Source organism: Triticum dicoccoides, chromosome 2A (genome assembly GCF_002162155.2).
Source record: "Triticum dicoccoides isolate Atlit2015 ecotype Zavitan chromosome 2A, WEW_v2.0, whole genome shotgun sequence".
Lineage (NCBI taxonomy): Eukaryota > Viridiplantae > Streptophyta > Magnoliopsida > Poales > Poaceae > Triticum > Triticum dicoccoides.
Window position 1 is genome coordinate 682561799 of NC_041382.1, and position 23586 is coordinate 682585384.

General features: G+C 46.5%; 2 protein-coding genes across 4 annotated transcripts; both read right to left on the minus strand.

Annotated features, from left to right (window-relative positions):
- Positions 1-265: 265 nt before the first annotated feature.
- On the minus strand, positions 266-5777 carry LOC119356230 (ent-kaur-16-ene synthase, chloroplastic-like). Of its 3 annotated transcripts, none has more exons than XM_037623157.1 (14): positions 5312-5777; positions 4747-4796; positions 4365-4650; positions 4084-4264; positions 3374-3591; positions 3169-3289; positions 3000-3097; positions 2698-2909; positions 2504-2616; positions 2319-2414; positions 2023-2238; positions 1771-1912; positions 1450-1695; positions 266-814 (listed from the first exon to the last, which is right to left on the minus strand). In XM_037623157.1, exons 1-14 carry the CDS (start codon positions 5568-5570, stop codon positions 512-514), a joined length of 2541 nt encoding a protein of 846 aa, XP_037479054.1. In that variant the 5' UTR covers positions 5571-5777; the 3' UTR covers positions 266-511. The 3 variants fall into 3 exon arrangements, with proteins under 3 accessions (XP_037479054.1, XP_037479053.1, XP_037479055.1); XM_037623156.1 differs by having other exon boundaries at positions 3374-3587; positions 4062-4264; XM_037623158.1 differs by lacking the exons at positions 4365-4650; positions 4747-4796; positions 5312-5777 and having other exon boundaries at positions 4062-4178.
- Positions 5778-14050: 8273 nt separating this feature from the next.
- On the minus strand, positions 14051-17884 carry LOC119356231 (acyclic sesquiterpene synthase-like). Its single transcript, XM_037623159.1, has 11 exons — positions 17427-17884; positions 17100-17158; positions 16659-16933; positions 16443-16540; positions 16075-16271; positions 15759-15862; positions 15580-15675; positions 15282-15497; positions 15064-15205; positions 14735-14980; positions 14051-14573 (listed from the first exon to the last, which is right to left on the minus strand). The coding sequence occupies exons 1-11, from the start codon at positions 17566-17568 to the stop codon at positions 14223-14225; spliced, it is 1926 nt and encodes a 641-aa protein (XP_037479056.1). The 5' UTR covers positions 17569-17884; the 3' UTR covers positions 14051-14222.
- Positions 17885-23586: the final 5702 nt, after the last annotated feature.

Genomic DNA, 23586 nt, shown 5'->3' on the forward strand with positions numbered 1-23586 from the left:
AGTGTCCCCGACAGGCGGGCCACGAGGGGGACAAGGGCGTGCGTCGAGCCCGTCCACGCGATGTCCGTTTCACCCCAAACTCAGCGCAAGTTTGGGCCAGGGATGGGTCGAAAACGGACGGAATCCGAACATTTATCTGTTTGGGGTCGCGCGTTGGGCCGCGCTATTTGTTCATTCTATCCCAAACGGACGCACCCGGACAGGATGGGGTCGTGCGCTGGAGTTGGCCTAAGTTGAAACAATCCAATGGCTGTAGGGGCCTAGATCGGACGGCTAGCAGCGCCCTTTTTTTAATATATATACATAGGACAGCGATGTGTTTTTCTGATGAAACTGCAGGAAATATTACTATCCGGTAACAAGAAGTTTCTTTTTTGAAACATTGAGCCTACCTTCGTCAATCTTTACATCTCTCTAAGTTACAGGGCCAAAGGTTCACCGCCGATCCCTCTGCTCCATATGAACACATGAATATCTTTCTTTTTCTGATGAGACCATCAACCATGGATTGTCAACTTGAGAGCCTGAGTGGTTCGTTGATAACAGCATTCACCGCGCTGGCCATTTCCTTTGGCGAGCTGAATCCGTCGGTCCGAAAGTAGAACAGGTGAAGTATCTTGCACATCTTCCAGAACAGCTCCTTGCATGCCCTGGGAACAACCGTGCCTTCCTTGAGGACCAATCTTAGCAAGTCTCGCCTCGAAGCGACTATGGACTTCTGTATCGCATTCTTAGCCGCTTCTATGGACATAGAACCACCGCTGTGAAGACCAAGTAGCGAAACGCTGTTCAGTTTCCCCTCGCTGCCCTCCCTCTGCAACATATGATCGGAAACAGGTCAGAGTCATCCTAATGCATATGTCTAACACATAGTTTAAATATTACTCCGTTTATAAACCTAAAATTGGATAGTTGTATAGCAGCACAGGTATAAAACAGAGTTGATTAATAAAACAGAGTAGAGTTGATTATTCGCAAAAAAAACAGAGTTGATTAATTCTTGTACAATGTCAAGCCACCAAGATAAGAGGCATGGATATCTCTTTTTTCCTATGATTAACATGACAATAGAGCTTCGTTTCACATCATTTTAACAAAACAGAGAACTAGAGTCTTGACTTTTGCGGGAATTGCAAGTCCACCATAGTTCAAATGGTGTGTGGAATAACATAAATTATACTGCCTCTGGTCCATAATAAGTGTCGCAGTTTTGAACTAAGGTTGAACTAACCTTAGTTCAAAACAGTGGCACTTATTTTGGATTGGAGAGAGTAACATTAAAGAAACACTATTTTTATGCAGGTCTGCAGGTCTGCGAAATCTTGAATAATGGTTGGTAACATAAAGGGGTCTATGCAGAGGCCGGGGTAATCCTCCTTTCCGAAAGAAAAAAGCATTAAGGGGTCTGCAGGAACACAAACTTTTTTGTGATAAGAGGGCCCAACATACCTCAAAGCCTTGGCTGTCATTGAGGAGACGGCCACAGGTGCTCATTAGCCTAAATAACTCACTGTACTCTTGATTTTTGACAGCACTCCCCAATAGCTTTTCCCCGACACAATACAATGTTGGAAGCACAATGGGCCCCAGTGCGAATGAAACTACCCCATTTGTCATGTATTCTTCCATTGTTGGCACATATTGGCTCCTCTGCCATTCTGCCTCGGTCATCATAGACCTCAATAGAAGTAGCCACTGCAGATGGATTTCAACCTGTCAATACTGAACATAATGCAACTCAACAAGAGGAGGGGCAGACATCAAACTCACTATTTCTATCAGGTGATTTTTAACGTCACGGTTTTGTACGGCAGAAGCGATTGATCCAAGCTGGTTCACTGTGGTATAGAGAGCACAAAATACAATCCTTACTTGCTCCGAACAGAAGTCATCTTTGTGATGCTCATCCCACCTAAGGCGGCGGCCATTGGCAAAACAGAAAACATGACTTATTAGCAATGTGTAAGGCAGAAGCAATACATACGAAACAGCAGACAAAGACATCAAGTTTAAGGACTGTACTTCTCAACTAATGCTATGAGGTTTTCTAGTTCTTCTTTTGATCCTCCAACATCAAAGAAGTCATCAACAACGGTTGTGAGCACACCGTTTTTGGCCCACGATATGCGAGCATCAGAAAGTTCAGGAGGAAAAATCGTAGCAGCAGCAGAGAGATAACAATATGTCAACTTCTGCCGTGCAAATTGTAGCTGGTCCAACCTGTTTTCTTTCACCCACCTGTTGCGACAATTTTTTGAAAAATCTCCAAAAACAAAAAAGAAAGTTTACATGACAAGAGAGCATAATGGCCAGATTACCTATCAAGATGCAGGAGTTCATCCTGGTAGATAGATTGAGAAAATGTGAAATCGTCAACAGCCAAAGCCAAAAGTTCTTGGTTGATACCATACGGCCTGATTCAGCAAAATGTTTGAATTTTTAGTATGATGTCTAATTAAAATGATTTAAAATACAACTCTTATTAGAGAAATGAGAATCTTACAAGCATTCTGTCTTCAGGATGTGAGAACCTCTAGCATCAAAATGTTCGATGTTCCTCTTGTGGTCTAGGCGTTCCAGCGTGGTATAGAATGGAAACTTAACGGCATACTCGACCTGAAATCACAAAAGCACAGGATTAGATATAACTTGAACTAGTATCAAGTAAAATAGGTATCTCAAATTTCATGCAGGCACCTCTAAGTTTGGTAGGCCCTGCACCCCTTCAGAGCACAACTTTTCTGACAATAAGCTGCCAGACCAGTTGCCAATGTTATCTAGGATTAATTCATGTTCTGCTACACTGACTTTTGAAGCCTTGTATAGTTCCAGTACAGATTTTGTATCATTTAAATATCCTTGAAGTGAATTATGGAAATTAGAGGCTTCAGCAAGATGAGACAGCTCATCTGCACCAAGATATAGAATTAGGAAGTTAGACTGTTAATTTGTTAAACCAAGAACAATGACAAAATTGACAGGATTTTCTGCCTAAGTACCTGAGGATACATCATACCCATTCATCCTTAAAAGGCGGAACGCCATTGCACATGTTGCTACATCCATCATAATTTCCTCGTCTCTCTGTAACCAGAAACTGCAAACAGGAGACAGTAAAGTTTACAAGCTACTAAAAACAGATATCAGTTTCCTATTTACAGTCATTACCTGTATGCCATGTCTAAGATTCCCTCTATCTCACTAGAAAAATGCCGAGAAATTCCGATCTTTTCAAGCGAATCCACCATTGAAAGCTTCCAGTGCATATTTAGTGGATACACTGTTGGTACTGCAAAAGGTCTACTGGTATTAAGTATTTTGCAACACTTTAAACCCTTGCAAATTCTTCACAAGGAAAGGTACAAAGATCCACCTGCACCACCAAATTTACTGACTACCATATTTAAATAATCGAGGGCCTTATCATCATAGTTGTGGACTAACGCAGCAGCAGTTGTGGAAGGAGAGTTGAACAACGACCCGTTCTTCCTCTGAAACTTCATAACTTCATTCCAGTCCAGTAAGTTTCCTAACCCTTCGGAGACATAGGCCATATATGCTTCTCTCCCATAAGATTTCTCCCCGGCCTGCCTAAATTAAGTCAAGTATGAGAATTTTTAATATGTGACCCACAGGTGATACTCAAATTATGATTGCTAATTTCATCAGTAAGCAAAAGACAATATGAATGACATGGTGGTCCTTTTTCCTTCATATTACGGTTGATCGAAAAAAAAACAGAAGTTCTTACAAGAAAACCTTGGTACTCCCTGGAGTAGAGTTGGAGTACCAATCAAATCCATCCGTTGGTTTGCAGGGTTAGTTCAGTATTTTCTCCAGCTAAAGAAGTGTTGTTTTCCAATCTTTAATCTAGGTTCCCAAATCCACCAGCCTAATCAAGCACATGCGGCCGCGCAGCCGCAGCGGGAGGCACTTTCATCGGTACTCCAACTCTACTCCAGGGCAGATAGTGCATTTCCATTCAAATGATCAACCCATAAATATTACATATACTTATAAACCAACTGCCCTAATACAAACGGGGGGAATATAATTCATACCAATGTTTTTCCATCAACAGACCTTTTCAATTCCATCTCCCATTGCTGAAGAATCCAATCAATATCAGTTTGTCTGACAGGAAATTGCAAACCCGCCCCAACGGCAAGGCTAAGCATACCAGGAAAAATCATGTTAAAGCCTGTAGGAGCAGCAATCTCCTCATCCATGACAAGGGAGAAATGTCTTCCGATAAAATGTAGTCCTGCACATGGCGTTAAGGCGTTTGAGCTCTTGAAAACAAACACAGGCAAACAACATTCACATGTGTCGGATAATAAGAAATAAGAAATCTATCTCTGTACCTCTCCTTATGTGCTCTTGGCCAAGATTCCATTTCTCAAGCGCAAGAACACATGCCAATGTGGATAAGAGAACGTTCTTGTTGGCTGATGACCCAAGGTCGTTGTTATCCCAAGATCCATTTTCATGTTGGTTTTGCAATATCCATTCAACACACTGAGGGAAGCATGGAGTGCGAGGGGAGCCCCGCAAGGGCACCATAGCCACCCACGCGGTGTCGTATGGAGACGGCGGTAGTTCAACCTTGTGGAGCTGCTTCCTTATTCTAGCCTCACGGTCCTTTCGATGCTGCATTTGATCAAAGCAATGCAGTATATAATTTAGCAAGCAACTCAAGACAGTCTCGGGAACCTCGAACACAGTAACCATCAGTGACGTCAGTACCACGTCTAGCAGGCTTGCCGTTTCTGCTACCAACATCTTCTCGACATATGCTGTTCATAGAAAAAGAGATGCCATGTGAGTCACGACCGACGAATCAATTAAATTAGGATCCGGATCATGCCGGAGTAAGACGTACTATAAAAATATCAAGTACTAGCAATCGCAAGCCTACAGCAAGACAATTGTCAGATCTATTCAATTCAGCAGCAGTGTCGTTTTCTGTTGGCATCAGGTCGGGAGACAGATACGTGCGGCATGGACACGGCTCCTCTGCCGTGCGCTAGGTGACGTTGGGCCACTGACATGTGGGCCATGTTTCCCACGGGCCCACATGTCAGTGGTAGAACGGCAGGCTGCCGAACGGTAGAGGATCCTCGCGCGTGCGGCATAGGGGTTGTTTCTTAGGTAAAACACATACAGGGTTCGGCTGAACCTGAACTCCAAACATTTTGGAAATAAATTGCTGGAATTACTCACAGAGAAAGTGATTTCCTCGCGTAAGAAAAAGGTTCACCAGGAACAGAAAAAAAGGAGCGATCCAGCCAGGTAAGATCTGGGGAGTTACCACAGCACGGAGTCCCCGAGCGAATCCGGTGGAGTGGAGGAGGACGGTGTCGACTGCCGGCGAGGGATCGGACACGGCGCGCCTCGGAGGGGGGAATCCTTGAAGCGTGCACGACGGCGCTGGCGGGAGTGAGTCGAACACGACGGTTGGAGCGAAACCTCGCCACGAACTGGGGAGCCGCCGGGAGGGGGAGGAGGGCGCGATGACCAGCCTGCCGGCAAGGCGCCGGGAGGACGGAGGGGCCCCCAGCGTTCGACATGGGTTGGGAGGGATCTACGATCGCCCAGGGCCGCGGCCGCCGTCGACGGGGGATTTATTGCAGCATCGCCGGAATAGGAAAGCAGCGAGAGAGAGTGAGAGCGGCGGGCAAAGGGGGAGGACACTGCGAACGGAAAAGGTGGCGCACTCACGCTTTTATCGGCCTCTGGGATGTGGGACCAGCAGGTGTGGGGACGGCGGCGGCGATGCCCGCGCCGTCGCGCCACTTGGCGCCCACGCGCCCTCCCTGCCCGCTTCCCGCAGATAAGTTCCTCTTTAAAAATTGTTTGAAGTGATCTAAACAGTCTTATACAGTATTTCTTTACAAAGGGAATATTACTTTCAAAACTAAAGTTAACCTGAAATGCAAGCAACTTTGACGACCACCGCCGGTCCGTCCTATCTCCGATGGCCTCTGGACCATGGAGGTGCGAAGAATCTCGGCCCCCCACCAACGAATGGGATCTCGTTTTGATTCTTGTTAGATTCACTGTCTTGGTTGAGGATGTATGACAGCGGCAATGTCATTCATATTTCATCTCGCCCTGATGGTGTGTTTAACATTACCGGAGGACGTGTGGAGGTGTGTTTCCGTCGCGTCTTGCAGGATTCGGTCGGTACTGATCTTCGGAGGATTTGTTTGGATTCGGTCTTCGTTCGTCTTTAATTGAGTGTTTACAGGGTTTGATTCTTTTGATCTATGATTTTTTTCAACGGTGATGGTTGTTGCTCTGGTGCGCTGGTTCTATGGGGGTATTGGCACGACAACTTTCGGATTATCTACTATAATAAGGTTTGCCCGGCTCTGATGAGGGAGGAGCGATGACGGCGGCATGCCTCCGACTCGCTCCAGTGCTTGTAGTCATCGTTAAGTGGTCTACGGACATGATTGTAATTTTATTATTTTTGTTGTTATTTATACTGCCATGATTGAAGAAAAATAAATTAGAAATTTCTCCAAAAGAAAAGACGGCCATAATCTGAAGTGCATTTGCTAACTTTTACATAGTGAATTGGAATACTCTCTCAGGGCCGGCAGACGCGCTCGTATTTTTCGCAGTTAAATCACCGTCCAGTGATGGCACAATTAGAGCGCGATTTAATTGTGGACCATCTCTTTCATGGGCATGATCTGTATACTATAAATCAAAGGATTTACAGAGCAATTTCGGTGACTTAACGGCGCGCGAAGCGTGTTCAGTACTACGAAGTGTATAAGCATCACATCTTCGAGGGCTGTATAAGACTAGTAGGAACTAACTCATAAACTAATGACATGCATATGCTACTAATTTATATTACTATCATTATAGTAGAGGTAGGCGGACGATATGTAATACGACGAGGAGGCATGTTCAGGGTGTACAGCGGACGACACTTTTCGCCGGCGCGCCGCTACAATGCCAGCAATGAGAGGTCGTGTCCGTCCTAAGCCGGCATCAATGCGAACATCTAGCGTCGGGCAAGAACCCGGGCGTGCACCGGTAAGGGTTTTGGATGGGCCACGGTTGGTAGATGCAGACGTGGCAGCGGTTCAGACGTCTGTAATGACCCCCCTCCCCCCCCCCAAACACACAGGCACATATTTTATCTTCGGTTTATTGGAAAAAGCTCGTCCGAACTAGCATGCGGACCCATGCAGAACCGATCTAATGGCAAAACATGTCCGAACCACATGCTTCAAATGGTTGCGGACTATTTAAGACTCGGTGTTGAACATGCTGTTACTAGCTAAGTTACCCACACTATGACCAACCTAATCTCAATTGGAGGGGTACTGATTTGGCTTTGGCATAGGAACTTTTGTATGGGAGGCATGGATCTTAACGTGTCGTACAAGCGGTGACTTTGGCGGAAGCGGTGGCGGTGGGGCATGGAACACACAACTGAGTTGAGATAATCGAAATGACGTGGACTAACACAGAATTACAAAGACAACGATAGAGGTTTCTTTATGCAACTGCTTGACAAATTACAAACCTGTCTATCACTCTATCTATATATACTGATTGATTAAAATAGTATGGCGGGCCGGGCAAAGCTGCGAATATAAAACCGGGGTGCAGCCTATGGATGCACGGGTCGACAGATAGATGGCACATTGCGACGGAGCTAGCCGGAGATCCTTCACGGAAGTGCATTTTGTCACGGACCTAGTCGGAGATCCTTCACGCAAGTGCATTTTGTCCTCTACTAGGACCGGTAGCTTCGGCGCGCAGACGAATCGGATTCGTGGGCATACGTGCGCGTTCTCTTTCTCTTTTTTTTTATGATTTGGAAAATACATGAGATTATACTTTTTCTGTCTTAAAATAAGTGTCTTAATTTTATACTAATTTTAATACAAAGTTATACTATTAAACTTAAGACACTTATTTTGAGACGGAAAAAGTATTATGTTATGGAAAACAATACAAAGACACATACAGTATGTATGAGTACATCCACACAGGACACGGAAGAACACCAAATCCAACTCGACCATACAATCGCCGCTACCCACGGCTCGCCGTTGTGGCCGCCGGAGAGAAGGAGAGCGACCAACCCCTTTGGATCCGGAGAAGCACCATCCCTTGAAAGCTTTGTCAGCCGCACCGTCGTATCTCGCCACGAGAGGCGAGATCTTGAGCAGAGCTGAAATGCCCAGACGATCAGGGGTCATGCCCCATGTCGTGCCAGATCTGCATCGGCCAGTGCTTCACTGAAGCAGGGAGCAGGTTCAGAGACCAATCACCGATGCACAACCTCGAATATCTTTTCAATGCACAAATGAGATGCGGTGGGGGTGGGGGTGTCAACCGGCTCACAGGCTCGACGTCACATTGCGCGGGCGTTGGGCCATAGGCTGGTCGTAATGCGAATCATGCATCGCAACTAATATTTTTTTCTGAGGTGACATGCAACTAAATGAGGAAAAAACAAATTGAGTATCATGAACCTGAAATTATGCGTCGTGGAGGTAGTATCTGCTACCTCTTGAGCACTACGTTGGTTTTCCCCGAAGAGGAAGGGATGATGCAGCAAAGTAGTGTAAGTATTTCCCTCAGTTTTTGAGAACCAAGGTATCAATCCAGTAGGAGGTTACGCGCGAGTCCCTCGCACCTGCACAAAACAAATAAATCCTCGCAACCAACGCGATAAGGGGTTGTCAATCCCTACACGGCCACTTACGAGAGTGAGATCTGATAGATATGATAAGATAATAATTTTGGTATTTTTATGATAAAGATGCAAAGTAAAATAAAAGCAAAGTAAAAAGCAAAGGAAATTATTAAGTATTGGAAGATTAATATGATGAAGATAGACCCGGGGGCCATAGGTTTCACTAGTGGCTTCTCTCAAGAGCATAGGTATTTTACGGTGGGTGAACAAATTACTGTTGAGCAATTAACAAAATTGAGCATAGTTATGAGAATATCTAGGTATGATCATGTATATAGGCATCACGTCCGAGACAAGTAGACCGACTTCTGCCTGCATCTACTACTATCACTCCACTCATCAACCGCTATCCAGCATGCATCTAGAGTATCAAGTTAATGAAAACAGAGTAACGCCTTAAGTAAGATGACATGATGTAGATGGATAAACTCATGCAATATAATGAAAACCCCATCTTGTTATCCTCAATGGCAACAATACAATACGTGCCTTGCTGCCCCTACTGTCACTGGGAAAGGACACCACAAGATTGAACCCAAAGTTAAGTACTTCTCCCATTGCAAAAAAGATCAATCTAGTAGAACAAACCAAACTGATAATTCGAAGAGACTTGCAAAGATAACCAATCATACATAAAAGAATTCAGAGAAGATTCAAATATTATTCATAGATAGACTTGATCACAAACCCATAATTCATCGGCTCAACAAACACACCGCAAAAAGAAGATTACATCGAATAGATCTCTATAAGAGCGGGGGAGAACATTGTATTGAGATTCAAAAAGAGAGAAGAAGTCATTTAGCTAATAACTATGGACCCGTAGGTCTGAGGTAAACTACTCACACTTTATCGAAGGGGCTATGGTGATGATGTAGAAGCCCTCCGTGATGGATACCCCCTCCGACGGAGCTCCGGAACAGGCCCCAAGATGGGATCTCGTGGATACAGAAAGTTGCGGTGGTGGAATTAGGGGTTTGGCTCCGTATCTAATCGTTTGGGGGTACGTAGGTATATATAGGAGGAATGAGTACGTCGGTGGAGCAACAGGGGACCCACAAGGGTGGAGGCGCGCCTGGGGGGTAGGCGCCCCCCTACCTCGTGGCCTCCTCCTTTGTTGACGTAGGGTCCAAGTCTCCTGGATCATGCTCGGTGACAAAATCACGTCCCCGAAGGTTTCATTCCGTTTGGACTCCGTTTGATATTTCTTTTCTTCGGAACCCTAAAATAGACAAAAAGCAGCAATTCTGGGCTGGGCCTCCGGTTAATAGGTTAATCCCAAAAATAATATAAAAGTGAATAATAAAGCCCAATAATGTTCAAAACAGTAAATAATATAGCATGAAGCAATTAAAAATTATAGATACGTTAGAGACGTATCAGTATCATATACATGGTACTAGTATATGATACTTCTCATCGTGGGTAGCCTCATACAACTAAGCCCGGCATAAAACCCAAGACTGACAAACAAACTTGTAAAGATCGAGACTGAACTAAAATACCAAATTAAATTTGGGCGTCAAAATTGGAAGATCGGATTAAAATTGGCTAGACTAGTCTTCTTCTCTGGATGACCGAATAATCCAGATAGACCGAATTAGCACAATTCTTTCGATGTTTATGGTACAATTCTAGCTGCATGCGTCTGAACTCTGAATTTTGGTTGCAGACCCCTATTAGACATAGAGTCTGATTTTTTCTTGCATACATTTGTACTGCAATGTCCATAAATCTGAGTTGTAGCATGAAATTTGTCTGTTTGGTCGGGACCGAACACCATCATGTAAAGACCGAGCACTGAATAGTGGACAATTGAGAAGACCGAAATAATTCCAATCGTCAATTATGAAAGACCGAAAAGACCAGACCGAGCAAACCGAAAACACCGAACGCGTGGTGTTGGGAATATTTCCCTGACATCATTAACCCGGCAGGAGAAATGACCCGGCCCAGAGCACGCCGGCTCGTGGGCCACTTCAACCTGCCGGGTCACTACATGATGGAGGCCCAGGAATACTAAGATGAAGGCCAACTCGTCATATTGTTCGGTGGGCCGGCTCAGCAGGGCCTAACAAAGAAGATTCTTTACTTAAGGGACTAGTCAATGTGTACGTGCAATACACGTTAATTTGGAAGTATATTAAGTGCATGCGGATATTAAGTAGAATATTATTTGCGTTTTATTATGTGATAACACTATATTTGTCATAAAATTAACTGCACGCTAAGCATGTTGAGCGCTCGACATTAAAGTAGTCTAGGTCGTTGGATTGACATGCTTTGATGACCGAGATTATTTGGATCTGCCCCTTTGAGGTCTTTTTATATTGGTATAGATAAGTAGAATAGGATACGGGTCGTAGTATGACCCGGATTCTGTTGTAACCTCAAGGCCTCAACCTGTATATAAAGGGGAGCCCTTGAGGTAGAAAAGGTAGGGTTACAATCATCGAGAGCTAGGTTAGCGAATTCACATCCTTGTAATCGAGATCTCAAGCAATATCAATCGAGTAGGGAGTAGGTCTTTACCTCCACCATGTGGGGCCAAACTTGGAAAATTGTGCCCTTTGTTTCCCCCAACCAACCCTCTCAAGCAACCTCCTAGTTGCGATGGCTTCCAGACTTAGTCCTTTCATGAGGACATCTGTCGTGACAGAACCATGATAGTTGGCGCCCACCGTGGGGCATGCACACGGTGGTGTTGAGTTCTTGGAGGGAGCTCTCCTAGGGATCGAGGGATACGTGATCGGCGGGATGGCGAAGAGTCATCGCGGCAAGCTCTACATCGACGATTCAGGTTGGGGCCCGAGGCTGACTCAATCGAGTACGGGTACCGGGTCCCCTTCAGCAAGATCCACGTCTTTATCGGCAAGATTGGCAAATTATGTCCTGAGCCAGCCATCTGCTCCGACATCGTCGAGCTGGCTCGTCACGCCAAACCCGACCGACCTCAAGCCGCCCGGAAACACGTCTTCACAGGCTTCACTCAGGGAGTCGATCTCGCAGACAACTCTGTGTCCGGCGGGGACACCCTCGTCTACTCCAATTGCAAATCCCCGGTAGGCGATGCCGGTTCGATCCTCCTGCTCCATGATGATCGGCTTGGGGGCTACTCTGATGACGAAGTCGGGCCAAATGCCTCCGAGCTGCCACGCCATGCCGCAATCTATATGGCCAACAAAGTCGATTCATCCGAAACCGCGACGGCTGAAAATAACACAGCGACTGGCACAGTAGGAGGGACCGGTACCTCCGCGCCGGCTTTGGGAGTGGCTGGCTCAAGCAAAACACCGTCTCAGTCTCTGATGGAGTTGACTACGCTGGGAACACTCCTAGGGACTCCGATGACCGTGGAAAACTTGGCTGAGCGCAACGCGGAAGTGACGAAACTCCGCGAGCAGATGGCCAAGAATCAGGAAAATATTGATGCCAAAAATATACTTATGGCAGAGATCCAAACTTCTACCCATAATGAGACCGAGCGCCTGAGGGTAGAGGCCCTGCATCTCAGTCTCCGTCAAGGCTGGAAAAAAATAGTAAGTACAGGAAATCTTCCCAAGCCGGCTAGGATGATCGACCTGGCCCAGAGCATATGGAGAGAAGAACTACAATTTATCATGGATGAATCCAAGCTAAATTGGGGACTAATGTTGGGGATATTTCCCTGACATCATTAACCCGGCAGGAGAAATGACCCGGCCCAGAGAACGCTGGCGCGTGGGTCACTTCAACCTACCGGATCACTAAATGATGGAGGCCCAGAAGACTAAGATGAAGGCCGGCTTGTCATATTGTTCGGCAGGCGGGCTCAACAGGGCCCAACGAAGAAGATTCTTTACTTAAGGGATAAGTAGAATAGGATACAGGTTGTAGTACGACCCGGACTCTGTTGTAACCTCAAGGCCTCAACCTGTATATAAAGGGGAGCCCTTGAGGTGGAAAAGGTTGGGTTAAAATCACTGAGAGCTAGGTTAGCGAATTCGCATCCTTGTAATTGAGATCTCAAGCAATATCAATCGAGCGGGAAGTAGGTATTTACCTCCACCATGAGGGGTCGGACCTGGGTAAACTGTGTCCTTCGTTTCCCGGTCAACCCCTCTCAAGCAACCTCCTAGTTGCGATGGCTTACAGACTTAGTCCTTTCACGAGAACATCTGCCGTGACAAAACCACAACACTTGGGCTTACATACACCTGCCACGGCTCCTTCCTCGCGAACTCCCACACCATGCTTGTGTTTGGCCTGAGTGCAAGGGGTTTGGATGAGCGTTCATCACGGCGCAACACGTCATGGCAACATGAGGAGGGCATGTTCAACAAACTACTATGTCTAATTATAAGGATAAATGGACTTACAAATGGAAAGGCGGTCTTTATTCTTCCAGCAAGATGAATACCAGTTTGAGAACCAACCACTGGTTGGATAGCTAGGTGGGCAGCGGTACCCTCATCCCACTAGAGATCAAACCCCATGTTTTATGCTTTGGTGTCTCGTTAATGTGAATTAGTCTTTTAGTGGAAGACAACGTTCCATCGATAGCGAGGCGTCTGTGGTGACTTCCTCAACCTTCAAGTTCCACAACTTCGACGGACTCTTCAACAAGCGTTGTGTGCGCACACGCACACATAATAATCAGGGTTTCTAAAAGAAGATATATAAGAGTTTGATGGGACCATACAAAGCACACATCATTGTTTAGTGGCTCTAGAAATGTGCTGGCAGACTGAGGCATAAGATCTTTGTTTTTGGCATTTGTTGCATGATAGAGTTAACACAAGAAAAATCATTTAAAGAGAAAATCCATGCATCTTGACTGTTACAACTATGTGCTCTGCAATGATAACATTGAAGAAACAACCCCACATCTTTTCTAGGATTGTGATACGGCTCAAAGCTTCTGGAATGCCATTTCGCCAACAAACTGAAAGTAATTTCTATCTATGGAAGAGTCCTTCTGGCTTTTCACAACCCGCGTAAAGAAATTGCTCTTGATGTCATTATTTTGGGACGTTGGAATATTTGGATCTGAAGAAATGGCAAGCTTCTTAAGAGGGAAGCTCCAACACGCATCACTTTTGAAGAAAGAGTTAATACGTTTGCAAACGTAGAGTGAAAAGAAAGAATGCAGATCGCCTTCTCAGATGGACTGACATTTATCTATGACGATTTAGTCACAATTACAGCTCTACGCTATAAATCTTGATGATAATGTTGGGAAAACATGAATTGGGCATATCTCTGGTTGAGATACTTATTGCATTACGTTTCCTCATTAGTGAAAATACCGTAGAACATCTGGGCTAAAAAAGGGGTAGGTAAAAATAGAAAATATCTACATGAGATAAAAATAAATACTTAAAATGTTTAACACACTTATTAGGTATGATGCCCTTGCATTTGTGAGGGGCACTCTGTTAGTTTTTCTAAAAAGAGATGTACCAAAGCAAACCTACAATGATATGTACAAATGAGGAAAATTAATACTCAATCATTTTTTTCTCTGATGCAGACAGGACAAGTCGAGACCAGGGTGTAGATTCAGGGGGAGCTGGAGTGGCTCATGGATCACCGCATCCACCGCACCAACCTTCTCATCTGGCGAGCTGAACGCGTCTCCTTGGTAGTAAAAAAAGTAGCATGTCTTGCACATTTTCCAAAACAACTCCTTGCATAGTCTAGGCATGACACTGTCTTCTTTGAGGACCAACCTCAACAAGTCTCTTCTACATGTGTCTATGGGCTCCTGCAACTCTTTCCTGGCCTCTGGTATGGTCAGCGAGCCACCACTCTGATGAACGAGCAGAGATACGCTATTTATTTTACCATCGATGTACTCCCTCTACAGCAACATAGTCAACAACAACAAAAAATCATTAGCTATCTCCTCCTGCTATTTTCCCTTGGAGTGTGATAATATTACCATGGAAATTCCAGACGTGTTTATCTCTCGACAAGATAATAAACACCATTGAATTAAAATCCAAAACTTTGGCGAGATACCTCGTAAGTTTGGACATCGTTCAGGAGATGCCCACAAGTGCTCATTAGTCTGAATAGCTCGTTATACTCAGTATCTCTGACGGTATACTCCGTAATCTTTGGCCCAATAAAGTAGAGTGCTGGGAGCACAATGGGGCCTAATGCAAACGTAACAACCGCGTTCTCCATGTACTCCTCTGGTGTTGGAATATATCCGCTCTCTCTCCATTCCACCTCGGTCATCATATTTCTCATCAAATCTTGCCACTGCAATCCAGTAATCACATTAGTATTTGTTAGAGAAAATTAATTGTACCATTTACACAAAAATAAGTATGAATGGGACTAACTATGTCTACAAAGTGTTTGGTGACATTGCGGCCCTGCACCGCAGAAGCCTTTGCTCCAAGCTGGTTCACCGAGTTGTAGATTGCAGAAAAAACAATCTCTACATGTTTGGAGTAGTACTGAATTTCCTCGTGCTTATCCCACCTGCACAACAAAAAGATAAGTAGAAGAAACCAAATATTGCTTTAGAAAGATAAACAAGCGATGTGTATATTGTTACATCTCAACTAATGTGGTGAGATTCTCCAATTCATTTTTTGATCCCCCGACGTCGAAGAAGTCGTCAACGACCGTCGTAAGCGCACCGTTCTTGGCCCATAGAATCCGAGCATCGGATAACTCTCCAGGCAACATGGTGCCGGCGGCAGAGAGGTAGAAATAGGCTAACTTTTGTCGTGCAAAAGGTAACTGGTTTAACCTGCTATCTTTCACCCAACTACCATGAAAGGAAACAAAAAAGTCATCTCAATAAGACGATTGTTGGTGGTGTATAGTCGAATATAGTTGATAAGATGTACCTCTCGAGATGTTGAAGCTCTTGTTGGCACACAATTTGACTTGTATTGAAATCCATGACACCCAAAGCTAGCAGGTCTTGATTTCTCTGCCGAGGCCTGCTTAAGATATTTATTGGTGTCTTGTGAAGTTATGCATTACACAAACCTTGTTTTGTGAAAAAAGGAGAATAAAACCATACAAGCATAGCATCTGATGCTCCATAAAGTCAAATTTCTCGATGTTCATCTTATGCTCTAGGCGGTCCAACGTAGTGTAGAAGGGGCTATCAAGAGCATGTTCTACCTATAACAACACAAAAGCATATGTATATCACCGAGCATACAAGTAGAGTTAGTCTCCAACAAAGTCCGGAATTAATTTCATCGACAAAGCATAGATAGAGCTACAAGGTGACGGTTCGCACTGAAGATTTATCACAAGTTCACAACCGAACACATCCTAAGGCTATCTACGAAACGTTGTGGGTACAAGTATGTTCCCAGTTGAGTATTTACCTCTCTTAGGAGTGGTGTCGTTCTTTGTGCCTTACTAGATCTCAGTTGTTCCTTCAGTAGGCGACCTGACCAGGATCCTATACTGTCCAGAATCAACTCGTCTTTCGAGGTACTGACTTGGGAAACCTTGTATAGTTCTAACAAAGATCTCGTATCATTCAGATGAACGGAGGCTTCAGTAAGATGTGATAAGCTATCTGCAACATGCGCATGTTTTCAGGTGAGTAGTTAGTAGTGTGTGAGGAAATATACACGTCCCATATTAAGAATATATAAATGCTAAGCTTCCCAAAAAAAATGAATCAAATGCTAAGCAAGCTTACAGAATGACATATTTTGGCGAGACTAGCTAAAAGGAAATAGTATACCAGATGAGACGTCGTATCCGTTCATCCTTAGGATACGAAATGCCATGGCACATGTCTCCGTGTCCAGCATGATCTCCTCATCTCTCTGCAACCAACGACTGCAAACTTGCTCTTGTCAGACACCCTCTCACCGACACGAGACTCTACAATCAGTAAACAAAGAACCGATCGACTAATCATCTTTACTCAACTTGTAGCGAGTAGTACTTCATATACCTGTAAGTGAAGTCCAGGACACTCTTGATCTCACCAGCAAAATGCCTGGATATTCCAATCTTTTCAAGGACGTCCAGCATGGATAGTTGGTGATGTATATTTGTCGAAGACGTTGGGAAACATTGGATCTGAGGGGAGGCAGGCAAAGGCAAGCGCGCCGCCGTAGCTACCCCTGCCGTGTCATGGGAAGATGGCGCCGGTTCGGGTTCCTGGAGCTGCTGCTTCGTTCTAGTCTCGCTAACCTTCTTCTGATACATGCCATTTATTACTCCTAACTGAAAAGTACACATACAAGAACAAGAGCTCGTCACATGCAAATTTTGGTAGATGGTTGTGTGCAGCGTATGATGCAGGGGCGGGGTTATCCCCGTTTGGAAGAAAAAAAAGCAAATTTAGTAGGAGTAGTAATCAGGAATTAATAGGTCGCTTAGTATATACTACCAGCCGGTTTTGCAAACTTGCAGCATTTTCTCCGACTTCCAGCTGCCTTTTCTTGGCCACTGTTGTAAAGAACTCCATTAGCTAATTAGCACAGCGTTACGACTGATAATCTACTTTCTTGAACGCAAAAATTAAAGAAGAAGAAGAAGAAGAAGCTGTTTGCATGTATAAAACAATTTGCTTTATTTATAAAGTTGGGCGAAAGCCTTTTTCGGTATAAAACAAACATATCAAAGAAGAAGAAGCTGTTTGCATGTATAAAACAAACATATCAAAGAAACGAGACGACCGAGATGGATCATGCATGGGCATGGCATGGCAGGCTACCTGTGGCGACGGTAGGCCGGAGAGATCTGCTCGGCCGCATGGGCAGCACCCCGCATGGTAGGCCGGAGGACCAGGGGCAGCGACCACTTGGCGGCGAGAGAGGAGAACCCGGCAGATTAATTACGCCCCTTGTCGCAGTCATTCGATCGACCGATGTGCAGAAGCAGAAGATTCAGCTAAAGAACTGGGAGTGAGTGACTACCTGAGTGAGTCAGAATTCAGTATATACATAGGTCGCTGGACATTCCTATCTGGGCTGCAGATATCGTATCGAAAATCCAATTCGGCTCCCAGGAGTCACACACGAGTATGTATCTGTTATCACTTCTGTTTCACGAGTTACACGAATCCTGTTCCTGTCGCTGGCTCAAAAGGTTCAGAGCAAGAGCAAGTAGACATGCCTCGTGCGAGACGGAATTCACGCGTGCGGACAAACCCACTTGCAAAATGCTACTGTGCTCGCCTCCTATCTATGGTGTTGAAGCTACATAATGGCCCGGCCACCGGAGGCTGCATCAATCTGTGTACGGACAGTTCTTCCAATAATCCAATAGACAAACATGTGGTGCTGAAGCTACACCATCCGAAACAAACACTTCGACGTGACGCTACGCTAATTTCCAAACTCTCATGGAGAGACCGGTTACATCGCCACGAGAGGAGATGTCGATCGTTGCCCGACCCATGAATTGAGTTGTTCGTCTAATCAGTCGCCAGAGTGGCTGTTAGGTCAGAGAAACGACAAACGCATGTTTACAACATGGCTAACGATGGGATTGGAAAATTATTGATAGAGCTTGTGAGGTTGATCTTGCTGGTGAGGCTGTTCTGAATTTTTTACTACACTTGTCAGATCAAGATTTATATAAGATCGGCTTCATAATACGCGAGCCAATTATTTCTTGGTATTTATGACGGGAAATACATCTGATGCTTAAGGAGAAGATTGCTATGGGGATTTCTGCTCTCACTGCTAATTATGTTTTTGCTTCCTCTTCAAATGCTTTTGTTTTGGACGCTGATAACTGCCACACGTGTGGTATATTCGACATGCGTCCACACACCGTGTGTGGTGTGAGTAGGAGGTAGCCCACACGGGCTGTGTGTGGCAGACATTAGAATTGCCCACATGCGTGGGCGCGGCTACTACATGTCACACGTCCAACAAGTACTACTCATTTCCACCTGCGTGTGTGGCACGAAGAAAAATGCCCACACGTCCTGGCGCAGCTACGTTAGGTACCCCGCGGGATGACAATTTAGTTGACATCCTGGTTGGCAGATGTAGTTATCCGGGATGGCAAGTGTAGTTGTAAAAACATGGCAACTCTATCTGTTTTGGTTAACTATAGTTGCCATGTCTAATTTTTGGTAGTTGCGGCATGTAATCAAACCGTAGTTGCCGTGTGTGATTAACTACTTGCCACATATAGTCAAACAGTAGTTGCCATGTGTGTTTATCTAGTTGCCACGTGTGGTCCAATCATAGTTGCCATGTATTGTTAATCACAGTTGTCATATGTGTTTATCTGGTTGCCACGTACACGCAACTGTAGTTGCCGTCTAGCAAAGAATCACAGTTGCCATGTGTGTTTATCTAGTTGCCATGTTCGCGTAATTGCAGTTGTCATCCACAACGTAGGAGTGTCGTGTGGGCGAAAAGCAGTTCACCCACACGCGCATGAACTAGGTGGTGGCTGTATAGGCAGAAACTAGTTCGCTCACACAGCGCAGCTGGCAAACAGCATGGTGCGGGCGTGTGGGCAAACTCTCCAACGACCACACACCAGCCCCGTCCTATGTGGCATACTAAATCCACCTTTTCGTGTCAAGATTCGTGCAAAAAGACAGTGAACAACGATCCAGACGTGCGGGCAAGTTGAGAAACGCCCACACATGTGAGCATTAGTGTTTTCGTTTTTTTTTGTTTTTTGATGAAAAGACAAGATCACTACTTTTCATTACGTTTGGAAGGAATAAAGGTTTACAAATTACAAAAGAAGAACAGGGAGGGGATTAGTCAGCTCAAAAGGGTACATCAATCAGGTTCAAGAGGGTCCCTCAACAAGGTGTAGAACTCTCCCACGGCCAGCATCACTCCAATTCTTGGTGTCAACTTGAATCTTATGGAATAAAGGTCTTGCGCTGCAGGATGTATTAGTGAACACTCGGATTTCGTTCTTTCCAGATTTTCACCATACAAGAGCGATAATGGAATGCCAAGTCTTCACTTTATCCTTGGTCATCAGCGAACTGGAGCACCGCCACCAGCTGGCCAGGGAGTGTTGATTCGCCCCACATGTGGGTTTTCTGAAGTTTAATGTTGATTCATCCTTTGATTTTGACTTATTTAAGGTTACGGCTAGGGCGGTCTTGAGGGATGATAAAGGAAGAGCCCCTTTCCAGTACATCAACATAATACGAGCCATCCATTTTATCCATCCAACAGACTAGATTAACCCATATTGCACCTCAAAGTTTGTAGTAATTTTTGCTAAAACTGTGTACTATTTTTCTTTGGAGTGGCAAAATAAGAATAACGACATAGCAATTCGGCAGTTTGTAGTGGGAAAAACAAATGGTTCTCGCTACAAATCTAACGTCGGGTTTTAGAGCATGGCAAATCGAACCCTCAAGATAGCAAATTATGTTGTTACGAGAACTACAATGTCCTTTAGCAAGCATGTCAAATCTTTGCCATGTTCAGTTTTTGCTAGAAATTGCCATACTCGCTAAAGGCCTTGCAACAACATAATTTGTCATAAAAATCATTTGATTTGCCATGCTTAAAAATATGACGTCGTATTTTTAGCATTTTTAAAACATTGAGTCTCATGTATTCGCGTGTACCTATGTGTTTTCTTTTTTGAAACATGGGTTTTTTTCCCATTTCATTAACTAAGAAGAAAATTGATGCCCAGTTAATTACGGAAAATCAAGCGAAAATGGATACAACAACGGCCAATCCCATTCGAAACATCAAAACTCATAGGCTCAAGACCACTCTCGCCGACGATAATGACAAACGACACATCAGGCGCCAACCACACAAACACATACCAGTAGGAGGTCCTGCTCCACCAACATGTCGGCCTTTCACCCTTGTTGGATAGAAGGACTCATGACTGCTATGAGAGGAGCATACCTGGGACTATTGATGCCCGGCAAGTGTGTTAGACTAAGCTAGTTGGCTGCATGGCTGCATAGTATAGGTCCTTTGATTTTTATGTTAAAATAATGTGTGTGCATGGTGATGTGACCGGCACATGCACGTAGTTGTGGGAGTCCAGTGCACATACGCACGATCCTCTCAAGTTCTCTCTTTTTTTATTTACCCTGGCTCCTCTCCTGGTGGGACTTGATCGCTGTGTGATGCAGTCGTGGGATGGCGCGGCCATCACGGATCATGGCAATCCCGCCGGGAGTGAGCGAGCTGGGGGTGGCTTCTGTTGTAACAGAATAATAAGAAGAGAATAGAACACAGAAAAAGTTGTGAAGTTGCACAACGCAAAAAACCTCTCTCTCTCTCTCTCTCTCTCTCTCTCTCTCTCTCATTCGTGAGCTTTTCTTCCTCTCTCCCTCGCGCTCGATCCGGCAACGACAATTGGTATTAGAGCCTGGTGTTTGATCCTGCTCCCGTGACCGGCGGTGTCTGATCCGCAACGGCGCATATGTCGCGCGACGAGTCGGACGGGAAGAACAAGGGCGGCGCCAGGTCACCAACGCAGACGCCTGCGTCCAAGGCGCCGGTCGCGTGCCTCACCGGCAGCGGCAGCGGCGAGTACCGCATGGTGGAGCGCATCGTGCGAGAGGAATCGGGTGCATCGATGATACTCACGCGCACCAATTACCAGGAGTGGGCGCTTGTGATGCAGGTCAAGCTGCAAGTCGCCCGCGTCTGGACCGCGGTGATCAAAGACGGCGCCGACGAGAACGACGACCGGCACGCGCTGCAGATAATCCTCACTGGCGTCCCCCGGATATGCTGCGCGTGCTGGCCGCGAAGGACACGACGAAGACGGCGTGTGGGAGACCATCAAGACAATGAGGATGGGTAGCGAGCGCGCCCGCAAGGCCAAGGCGCAGGTGCGCCGGCGGGAGTTCGAGGATCCCCGTTTCAAGGACGGGGAGTCCATCGCGGACTTCGGGATGCGGCTCTCCGCCCTCGTTGCCGATCTAGAGCTGTTCGGCGACCCTGTCACCGAGCACAAGGCTGTTCAAAAGTTTCTCCGAGTGGTGCCGCGCAAGTACCGCCCAATGGCCATGGAGATTGAGTCCCTCCTCGATTTGAAAGCCATGTCGATTGAGGAGCTCGTGGGTCGATTCTCTGCCTGTGAGGATCACTATGATCTCGACGACGGCACTCAGAACGCCGGACGCCTCTTGCTCACACATGAGGAGTGGCTGGCCCGTGAGAAGGTGGGCAGCGGCGGTGGTTCGTCCTCGGGCGGCGGCAGCAACATCGGCAAGAACAAGTCACCCGGCAAGGGCAAGCCCCATGGCGCCAGCAAGGGTGCGCCGGGGAGCGTGGGGGCAGGCGGCTCTGGCGGGTCCGGTGGCAAGAAGAAGAAAGGGAAGTGCCACCATTGCGGCATCCCAGGGCACTGGAAGAAGGAGTGTCGAACATGGCTCCGAGAGCAGGAACAGAAGGGCAAGTAGGAGCAAGCTAATCTCGCTGAAGCCCACGCCGAGCACGACCAGGGCCTCTACATGGCCGTGGTCAGCACAGTTGATGCATCCCAGATCGTGGCACCCCAAGAAGTGCACCTCAATGAGGAGAAAGTCATGCCCGTGCCCTCTCCAGACGGTGTGTGGTTCTTTGATACAGGAGCCAACAAGCATATGACAGGTGACAGAGGTGTCTTCACATCTCTCGATGAGACGGTGCACAGAACGGTGAGGTTCGGGGACGGCTCGCTTGTGGCCATCCGCGGGCGCGGCACAGTTGTGTTTCGCTGTCAGGGTGGTGACCAGCGCACTCTCGCAGGCTTCTTCTTCATCCCGAGCATCCGCACAAACATTGTCTCGGTGGGGCAGTTGGACGAGGCGGGCTGCATCATCAGCATCCAAGACGGGCTCATGGTAATCAGAGACCCAGCCAGGCGCACCCTGGCAAGCATCAGGCAGTCGGGCAATCGTCTGTACACTAGCGTCCTCACCATGGATGCACCAGCCTGTCTGCTGGCACAAGGAGACGACCGACCTGGCGGTGGCACACACACATGGGTCACCTTCACTTCCGCGCCCTCCGAGCTCTCTCCACGAAACAGATGGTGCGTGGTATGCCAGTCATCGACCGGGTCGAGCAATACTGCGATGGGTGCACTCTGGGGAAGCAACACAGCTCCCGTTCCCGTAGTCATTCGCGTATCGCGCAGAGCGCGGGCTGGAGCTCGTGCACACGGATCTCTACGGTCCAATCAAGCCGACCACGCCAGGAGGTAACAAGTATTTCCTTCTGATCGTGGATGATTACAACCGTTACATATGGATAGAGCTCTTGAGGTCCAAAGATGAAGCCTTCCAGCACTTCAAGAAGGTGCAGGCGCAGGCCGAGGCCATCGGCAACTACAAGCTGCGCGCGTTCCGGTCCGACCACGGCGGCGAGTTCAACTCCGGCGAATTCAAGGCGTATTGCGAGGAGCTGGGCATCAAGCACTATACAACTGCCCTGTCCTCACTGCAGAAAAACAGAGTGGTAGTGCGATGCAATCAAACGGTGGTCGAGATGGCGAGATGCATGTTGAAAAGCATGGAGATGCCGGCGTTCTTCTGGGATGAGGCGGTGCGGACTGCAGTGTACGTACTCAACCGCGCTCCCACCCGCAGTCTGGAGGGGGTCATGCCGTATGAGGCATGGCACGGCCGCAAGCCCACTGTGCATCACTTGCGCACGTTCGGGTGCACGGTCACTGGTAGAAAAAAGGCCTGTTGTCCTGGTTCGTAAGGGCCTTTTGTCCCGGTTCCTGAACCGGGACTAAAGGGTCGGTACTAATGCCCTATCCCTTTAGTCCCGGTTCAATCCAAAACCGGGACAGATGGGCCTCCACGTGGCCTGTGCGTGGAGCCCAGGCAGGAGACCCTTTGGTCCCGGTTGGTGGCACCAACCGGGACCAATAGGCATCCACGCGTCAGCATTTCTGTGGCTGGGGTTTTTGTT